A 10,335-nucleotide genomic window follows, 5' to 3' on the forward strand; every position below is an offset into this window, starting at 1 on the left:
AAATAATAAGACTGAAATAAACTATCATGCCTGAAATAAAATATCAGTGCAAGACTATTGGTACATACAATCACAGCAAATTAATGACTGTCATACAGCTTGTTAAGGAAGAGGAGTCAGTATACAATGTATCAAAGTCTTCTGGCCAAAAAAGGCAGAGTTTTAACAGCTCAAGATGTTGACGCAAGGTTGCAAGAAAAAGAGAAGAACAAAACTAAAAAGAAGACTATATCAGTCAGAAAAAGAAAACTGCTTGTCATAACCAATATAGTTTGACCTTTTAAATTCATGAAAAGCAATAAGTGTGATATATGTATCAAATATATTATGAGTATCCGTATTACCCCACCAGTGGGGTAATATGGATATATGAAGGGTGTTGTTAAAAAAGGATTAGTAAGTTAGTTATTGAAAATATATTTATTTTCTACTCATTGTGATTCTATTGTATACACCCTGGATGTAAAGAAAAATAACAAAAGTTTTTATGGTAGTAATTAACTAAAAAAAAAGTTATATTAAAAAAATATCTATATAAAATTCTATCCATATTACCCAACCCCACCCTATCTAATGTTGGTAGCTACAAATTTAGAGTTATGTTTTAGCTGCAAAGTTTTTTTAGCACAATGTTTAGCTATTAACATATTCTTTTAAAATTGCTAACTAAAAAACCGCCATAAGTATATAGCTATAGCAATAGGTGACTTCAGTTATCCAGTAGCTGGAGAATTGTAGTTATGTAGTAGCTAGCGGCAAAAATACCATATGTACGCATACTTATTCTGTCTACGCATACAGTGACTACGCTAATATTTTGGGTTAAAAAATCATTTTTAGTTTGAAAAATGTTTCTAAAACATTTTTTTTGTCTAAAGAGTCTTTTAAACCAAGTTTTTAAACTTGGTTTGAAAACTTGGTTTGAAAACTTGGTTTGAAAACTTGGTTTAAAAACTTGGTTTGAAAAATATTTCAAAAATATTTCATTGCTCATTAGTAATTAATGTGTTTAAACTTTTTTAAATAAAAAAAAACAAAGTAACATTTCACTTTAAAACTCCTACTTTGTTATCTTGAATTTATCAAATATTTCATTTTAAAGTTGTTTATGTAACCTTTACAACCTTTTTCAAATAAAAGTTGCACAATTTTAGTTTGTTTTAACTTAAAAATTTTTACCTTTGTTTATAAAATAAAAAGCTTAACAATCTTTTAATCAATTTTTGAATCTTTTAAATACGTTGGGAAACGTTTTAAATACGTTGGGAAATTTTCTATTAGAAGTAAAATATATTAACCTCAATATTTGAGTATAAATACCTGACTTAATATGTAACTGAACATAAACTACCTCACATCTAAGGAAATTTAAATACCTCACACCTGAGAAAACGTAAATACCTAGTGTAGATAATGAGGTAACAATGTCATTTTTATCTTATTTTTTGTTTCCAGTCTCAAATTATAACAACTTGTAGAGAAATTGATTTTAACTCGACACAGCATCAATTGAAGATATTTTCTTTTATGTCTTCGTTCATATGCAGCTTTTTTATTAAAGCTGTTGTTACAATTCTCTCTCATTCTAAAATCTCCAAAACACAAGATGCGCAAAGAGACAATGAAAGTGGGGAACTACCCTTTTCTATTAATGGGATTGAACTTTTAATTTTAAAATTTAGAATTAAAGCTAAGCATATAAAGTTTAGAAAAAACTTAAGATAGTAGCTAACATGTAAATCTAGGGTGACCAAGGGCTCTTTAAATGCAAGTCCTTCACTTAACTGAAAAGTATGTAAGCTTTTAATAGCTCTACTATATATAATTGGCTAAGTTACAAAATAAAGAACAATTATTTAGAGTGTTTGAATGTCCATATTGATCTTTTTGAGACAATAACGGGTGATGCGGAAGTTATCGGACAAAATAAAAACGTCAATAACTTATTTATAAATAAAAAAACAAACTGCTATTATATTTTTTTTAAATAAAGCATTTATCTTTTAATAAAAATATATTATTTTTTATATGAAAAAACACCACCATCTACAATTGATCTCAATTTTGCTCTGACGCCTTTCATATGCGACTGTAAAAAGTTTAAATCAATTTCTTGTAGTTTTAATTTAATGCGATCAATCAAAACTTGCACTGTTGAAGCTTGCCAACCTCCCTCGTAAACCTTCTGTGCCAAATGTCCCCAAAAATTTTCAATTGGTCGTGCTTGAGGCACATTTGGGGGATTGGATTCTTTATCAACGTTATAGACATATTGGTCCATCCAATTTAGAGAATCTTTAGAATAATGAGAACTTGCTAAATCTGGCCAAAATAAATAGTTAAAGTCTCCATGATACTTGTGAATAAATGGAAGAAGTCGTTTTTCTAAACATTCATTAATATAGATTGATGAATTAATCGCTACAGACTTGGAAGTGCGAAACAATGGCTCGGACATATCACGGTCAGATATGGCTATCCACATTAATAATTTTTTTGGAAATTTATTTTTTTCTATAAAACGAACACTTTCTGGGCATGTCTTTTTGTTGTTTGTGTAGTATCCAGAATTTCCAGGCATGTTGTCTCCTGCAAAACAAAAGTATTTTTCGTCATCAATGACTAGAAGCGATTTTGCGTTATAGAGTTGGTTAACTAGTTTCCTGCGTCTTTTCTTTGCCTTTATTTGTTGTTCTATAGTGTATTTTAGAGTCTTCTCACGTTTTCTATATTTAATTTTCATTTTTTTTAACTGACGACCAATTGTCGATTGATTTACACCGAATTTAATACCTATTTTTCTCTGATTGACCCCTTTTCGATTGTTGACAAGTCTCGTTAATTGGGCTTTCTTTTCTCTAGTCCAGGATGTCGGACGACCAGGGTGCTTTCTATCAGAAAACGATTGAACAGTTTCAAGTCTTCGAGCAAATCCTTCCTTTTCAAAATGATTTCCGATTTTTTTTTTTTTTGTTTATATTAGGTTTATTTACAAAAAACATTTTTAGTCGCTTTCGAAAAGATTCTCGTTCAGTTGTATTTAACCTCATTTTAAATAACTGTGTTTCAAATAATAAAGTTTATATTTTATAGAACGTTTATGCCTACGCATAAAACCACAAAAACTAATTATTATGCTCAAATAATGAAATTAGGATTTGTCCGATAACTTCCGCATCGCCCGTTAGAATAGATATTTTTGATTTATTATAAATTATGACTAACTTATTACTCTATCAAATTTGTAACAAGATACATTGCTGCCGATAGCACTATGCAAGACTAGAGTTAGTTAAACATTTATTATTGCATTTAAAGAAAACTGTTTTACATTAAAAGTTTTCTTTATCCATCCTTTTGATACCGTAAATTATTATGCTCTAATTAGAAAAACTGGAACATTAAGGAATAAAAAATCTATATTCATACGGTTTAAAAAATATTTCCCGAACAGAAAAAATCTGCATCTCACACTTTGGTTGTATAAATTTGTTTGAGTGCTGACGTGCACTGTTTTCGAATTTTACTCTCTTCTGCATACTTAAAAACCATATTGTTTTAGTGGGTTTTTGTTTTAACTGTTTATTAAATGCATGTAATTCGACATATTGAACATTTTAATTAAAAATTTGTCAAAATTTTGAATTGTATAAACATTCCCTCTCGCACCAATGTTCCAATTTTCTTAAATTTTTTTGCTTCAATTTTTATTTACATCGTATAGTATTTAAAAAAAAAAGATTAAATGAGCATTATAAAGTTTACTACATTTATATTTTTTATTTTTTTATTTTTATGTGGCAAAATTTGAAATTTTTAAATGATGCAATGTTTTTATGTTTTATATTTAAAATTTGAGACTTAATTTTTATTTATACAGAACGAAGAACTCAGTGGTACAGTGCCAAGGCAGCATCGCGCAAGTTCATTCAGCAAATATAATAGTAAAATAAAAAAAATCATAAAAAATGGATTTTATATATCTTGAAAATTATATTACAAATAATTAAAAACGAAGATGATAATAAAACTATTGACTTTAATAGTAATCTATTGTTACTATAATGAATTTGGAGTTTTTGGAAAAAGTGTAATCGACGGTATAGGAAACTTTTAACGATTTTTTTTTAAACTAAAAAATTATTTGCGAAAAAAAAAAAATTTACTCTTTGAAGTTCCAAAGTTGTTCTTGTTTTTCAGAAATGTTTTTTTCAAAAATTTCAAAAAATTTTTGAAAAAAGAAAATGTTAATTAATTAGTATTTTTTTCAAACTTTTTTAACAACTTTTTTAAAAGGTTTTTGTCATCCAAAATGTTTTGAAAAATGTCTTCCTTCTTGTACATGCTGTAACGCCAATGTCGATAACTCAGAAAGAAGAAATAAAATCAAACGACGGATTCTTGGTATAACTTTTTTGGTAACTTTTTGATCTCTTCAAAAAAGTTTTTAACATTTAAAATATTTTTTTTGTTCCAATAACAAGTTATTGCTTCCAAAAAATGTCTTTTAAAGTTATTGGTATCAATTAATTTGTAAATGGTAATGCATTTACATAATGTTTTGAAAAACCGATTATGTTTAATATGGGTACCGCATAATTTTTACAAGTTTGATTGGTCCAACTTATAAAAACTTCTTCTACTTTTTAAGCTTGAAATATATCTTACTAAAAATATTTAGAACGTAAACAAATGGGTGAACGCTTTTATTGTTAATTGATAAAAGTAATAATTTTAAAAAACGCAGCAGAATTGAAAAACCTGTTTTGCACCTAACTTTAAATAATAAAACTGTGCGCATATATATATATATATATATATATATATATATATATATATATATATATATATATATATATATATATATATATATATATAAATATAAATTAGTAGAAAATCACTTATCAAACTTTTTTCATTTAGCATTGTGTTAAATGAAAAAGGTGTTACACAGTGATTTTAATTACTTTTTGAATAAGAGCAAAATATGGTAAAAACTTTTAATATTTTAACAGTACTAAATATCTTTCTGTAATTTAAATTTAAAAAAATATATTATTATTCAAAAGTATGTATTTTTATTGTTTAAAGGTTTGAGTTAATATAATTGAATCCGTTACTAATATATATATATATATATATATATATATATATATATATATATATATATATGTATATATATATATATATATATATATATATATATATATATATATATATATATATACACAGATAAGTTAGTGATTCTTTTATTTTATGAATTTGCGTTAATTTTTAATCATGTTTAGAAAATGTTCTTAAGCAAAAACAACTTGAGGTAGGCTTTGTATGCCATTCCTACTGCAAAACACGATGTTTGCCATCTTGCAAGTTCAGTTGCTGTGAAAAACAAAATTCTACTGAAGAAGTTAACGAACATTCTATTGTGTTCGAAGAAGGTTTTGATTTAAGTAAACTACTGAAATCGCTTCAAGAAACGCAAAACGAATATCGAAAGTTTAAATCATATATTGGTAAGCTGCATAACGCCACAACCCACAAGTTAAAACATCCTTCACACCACCATTCACAGCACACTCATAAATCAAAATTAAAAAACCGAAATAACTTTATATCGAATAAATCAGAACAAAAAGCTACTTTAAAAAACAAAAAAAAACAATCTAAAAAAGAAAGTAAAGAAAAAAACAGTAAAATAACCAACAAAAAAGCAGTAAACGACAAAGTGATAAAATTAGAATATGACGAAAAAGAAAATGGAACTGATGTATCATCATCTGTTTTATCTTCAAATGTTGACAAAATGCAATTCATAAATGAAAAAACCAATGATATGAACGGTTACGACAGCGATGAGTTTAACTCACACACAGAAGAATTAGAAGACCAACATTCTGGAAACTATGAGCTAACGTTAAACCCACTGGGATATCCTCGTTCTGAATCAACTACTCAGCATCTACCTCCACATGGCAATTTCATATATAACCCGTTTTATGTGAGCAATGAACTAAAAGATTCTCATATTTTAACTCAAAAACAAAAGTCAAATAAAAAGAAAAAGTCAATAAAAAAGAGGCAAAAAAAAAATTATAATCAAACTTTTAAAAAGAAGCTCAATGATATTAAAAGCAATGGCAATGGTAACAATGGTGACAAAGGTAACAATGGCAACAAAGTTAGCGGTAATGAAAACAAAAGTAACGATAACGGTAAGAAAAGCGTCGATCTAAGTTTAGATACACAAGCAACAAATCAAAACTTCCAGACTTCAGAAGACTCAAAAGAAACAGAAAAAGTAAAAGCGTTAGATAACACACGTAAAATTACTAAAGCATTAAAGGAAATAGCAAATCTACAAACAACAATCAAGGAAAATATAGAGAATGATAAAATGGTGAAATTAAATTCAATGCAAAAAAAAGAAAGTTCAAACTTTAAAATTGAACCAGCAGTTAAACCATTTATATCAAGAAAATTAGACACTACAAATTCAAAGCCTCACAATTTCAAAAAACTAAAACCTGCGCCATCAATGTTTCAAGAGTTTCAGGAAGTTGATCTATTAACTTATAGTGCAGACCAGCATCCAAACCATTCAAAAGTTTTAAACAAAAAATCAAACAAAATGACATATAAAAATAAAAAAAAGAAGGGAAATCGTAATCTAAATAAACAGGCCAACAAGCAGTCCAACCACATACTAAATGTATTTTCAACTAATCAAAACGATAATACAAGTTACTCAAACTTTTACGATTCAAAAACCAACCAAGAATCTTTTACATTAAAATCAAGTGACTCGGTTTCCGAAAGTGTTAATCAGCAGCCGAGTGTTTCGCAATCAAGTAACTTAGTAACTGAAAATATTGCTAAGCAGCCAAGTGTTATACTTACAGATAATTTAACAAGTTATCCAATGCCTGCTCAAGCTGTCATCCAAAATGAATCTCAACAAACCAATCAAAATGAACTTTATTCTCAACAAACTAACCAATGCGCTGCATCATGCGGAATGCTTTGTTCTCCATTTTGTGAAAATATTTGCTGTGAAAATTCAATGTATCAAAATTATTTAGAAAATAAGCAAGTGGATTTACAACCCACTCCAGCTTTACAAATCCAAGCTCCTAAGAAAAACTACGAAGACGCATATACTCAATCTCCAAATTCAATATACGGAGAAAACGCTCTATCATTAAAAGATACGAACACAAAAGCAATTAAACTATCCGAAGCAACTTTATCAGCAACCCGACGTAGAATTCAAGATTTAATTTCTCTTCTACAAGAAACATCTAAAAATATTGAGACAAATAATGTAGCTAACACCAATGTCTGCCATATTGGTTGTAAAAAGCATTGCTTACCATCTTGCCATTTTGAATGCTGCTAAAAAAATATAATTTTTTTTTCTGAAAAAGATGACAAAAATATAAAACCAAAAACTTGACTACTTTTGGATTAAATCAAAGCGACTTTTAAAGATCACAAAACAATTTTACAATGAGAAGATATAAATAATAAGGAGATTAAAATAATAAATTAATAACAAAAAGTTATTTAACAATTGAAAGAATATTTTAATGAATTTTTTTTAACCAAAATTTATTTTAATTTATTTTTTAGTCCAAGGTGGAAGTTAATTTTTAACTTAAAAGTTATATATATTCTTATTTGTTTGTTACAAGTTGCTACAAAAAAAGTTGCGCATGACAAGATTGCTACACAACAAGTTAAACACAACAAGTTGCTACACAACAAGTTAAACACAACAAGTTGCTACACAACAAGTTAAACACAACAGGCCGTTATAAAGCAAACAAGTTGCTATACGACAAGTTGCTATTCAACAAGTTGCTATACAACAAGTTGATAAACAACAAGGTGCTACACAAAAATTTGCTACACACAGCAAGTAACAAAATGCTTTTCACGCACAATATACCTTAATAATGTATATACTATTTAAAATTAACAAAAAACTGAGTCTCTTGTAGTTGGAATTTTTTTTGTATTTCAAATAAGAATAAAAACTATGGAGACTATTTTTTAGTTTGCTCAGATCCTTCGGTTTAATTTTAACGTTTTTTCTAATTTTCAATCTAAACAACATTTTTCTCTCAATAATTTTCATTTTAATTTTGTATTTCAGGGTAAAGGACAACAAGCATTGTTTTCAAATACTTCATCATTTTAAAATGATTTTCTGGTTTCTCAATTAAAAAATTAAGAACTTAATTTTCAACATCCATCATTAGAAATAACCTTAGGGTCTAAAATAAATATGTTTTCACCAGTGACGGATCCAGGAACTTTGATGGTGGTGGTGGGGGATGTTTAAACGTTTTCGTATTTTGTATCACATTTGCGTCTCCTAAAAAAAAAGAAGGAGGTCCTCCATTTCTAAAATATTTCAGGGCTTTTAGATTCTGTTGGTGGTAGTGGTGGGGTAGGGGTTTAAAAACCAGGAGAAAAGTTAAAAACCAGTTGGATCCCCCTTTGGTTTTTAACTTTATAGACTCATATTTATTTATAAAAAAAAAGGGGTTTTTAACTGTTAAAGGTCATACTTATTTAGCGTTAAATATTTAATATAAATGTTCTATAGGAAAGTTGATGAATTGTAATTCACTTACTGTACAAGTTGTACGCTATGATTTTATATATATATATATATATATATATATATATATATATATATATATATATATATATATATATATATATATATATTTATATATATATATATATATATATATATATATATATATTTATATATATATATATATATATATATATATATATATATATATATATTATATTTTATGATAAAATATTTAATGACAATTTTAATTAAAATTGTTATAGTACTTTTTAGCTTTGTATATATGGATAAGATTTCGTGTAAGAAAAAGGACGAAAAAAGGAACACTAAAATAATGGTTTAGCTTTTTTTATTCATATGGACGCGACGATGCAACAAGATATTTCTGTCGTTTTACCATAAGTTTTCGATGGCTATCATCAGTGGTTCATCCGTTATCTACGAACATACATTAATTAAATGGGCGTACCTGAATTCAAGAAGAAACCACTAAAATTAACATGCTTTCCTCCGCATATATATTCTGCAATAGAAAAAAAGATCTATGCCTGCCTGCATACCCAGAAGATGACTCAGCTACCTACAAAAACATCAAGAAAAACATTGTGAAGCTTTTCAAACCAAAATTGTCGTAAATACTACATTTTAATTATTCAACATTAAAAAGCATAAGTAAAACAAAGCAAGTAACAAAACTGTGACGGAAATTGCAAGAGCATCTAAAGGATTCAAATTTACGGATAGTGCTAGCCGGATGCACGACCAATATATCACGGGTTTTAACAAAGATGTCACAATCAAACAATTACTACTAGGGCCTTAAGAACTTACGTTTGCAAAGACTGCGGAGGTTACTGCTACTCTTAAAAGAACAACTAAGGAAACACAACAGCTACATGGTTCAGAAAATGTAATGATTGCAGCAGCATCGTTGTCCATAGCAGTTTGATTGACATTCCAGTTGAACCCAAAAACTGGTGTATTGGTGGGCACAAAAAAAATGAGATGCTTCAATTGTTTAAAACTTGGGCATTATGTATGGGACTGCAAGGCAAAATGCAAGACTTATTCTCACGATCATCAAACTGCTTCAAACGATTGCAAAGATTAAAAGGAAAAGGAAAAAATTGAAAATAATAACATTCAGTGTTTTTCCAGAAACGACATTGCTATCATTAAAAGTGAAAATAAAGTGAATCCTCCAAACAACATTAGTTGATTCCGGATGCTTCATCATAGTTATTCATCTAAATCCACACATGGTGTTGTTTTAAAAACTCAAAAGCTCATCACAACTTTGGGAGGAGCTGTTCAAGTGCTTGGTGAAACGGTAACCAAATTAGAAATTGATGTATTATTTTTTAATTGTAAAAGAAAAATCATTCTGATTTGATTCAGTTTATGGAATGAATGCGATTGAGAAATTTGGAGGAATCATCATTTATGGTGATAAAAACCGTACTGTCCAAATGTTAGCATGTGACAAAGCAAAATGTGGTACCGTAACTACGGCAGGAAAAAATGTGGTGTCATTAAAATGACAAGAAATAAAGGAAAAAATGAGAAAACTCTTGATCTTAAAAAGCCTACATTCTAATTCTTATTAATAAAAAACTTTGCCTATATTAAGCGGTGATTATAAATTGGAAACAGTTTGTTTTACCAAATGTATTTTGGCATCAATGTGACTTTAACAACATTGAACACAATTTTTTAGCACGTGACCA

The 10,335-nt window shown here is 28.0% G+C and overlaps 2 protein-coding genes across 2 annotated transcripts; one reads left to right on the forward strand and one right to left on the reverse strand.

Annotated features, from left to right (window-relative positions):
* Positions 1 to 2,017: 2,017 nt before the first annotated feature.
* Positions 2,018 to 3,050, reverse strand: LOC136080106 (uncharacterized). Its single transcript, XM_065796715.1, has 2 exons — positions 2,994 to 3,050; positions 2,018 to 2,938 (listed from the first exon to the last, which is right to left on the reverse strand). Exons 1-2 carry the CDS (start codon positions 3,048 to 3,050, stop codon positions 2,018 to 2,020), a joined length of 978 nt encoding a protein of 325 aa, XP_065652787.1.
* An 820-nt stretch (positions 3,051 to 3,870) lies between these two features.
* Positions 3,871 to 7,997, forward strand: LOC136080446 (GATA zinc finger domain-containing protein 14-like). Its single transcript, XM_065797087.1, has 3 exons — positions 3,871 to 4,100; positions 4,297 to 4,404; positions 5,289 to 7,997. The coding sequence occupies exons 1-3, from the start codon at positions 4,019 to 4,021 to the stop codon at positions 7,394 to 7,396; spliced, it is 2,298 nt and encodes a 765-aa protein (XP_065653159.1). The 5' UTR covers positions 3,871 to 4,018; the 3' UTR covers positions 7,397 to 7,997.
* The last annotated feature ends 2,338 nt before the right edge of the window (positions 7,998 to 10,335 follow it).

Source organism: Hydra vulgaris, chromosome 05 (genome assembly GCF_038396675.1).
Source record: "Hydra vulgaris chromosome 05, alternate assembly HydraT2T_AEP".
NCBI classification, from domain to species: domain Eukaryota; kingdom Metazoa; phylum Cnidaria; class Hydrozoa; order Anthoathecata; family Hydridae; genus Hydra; species Hydra vulgaris.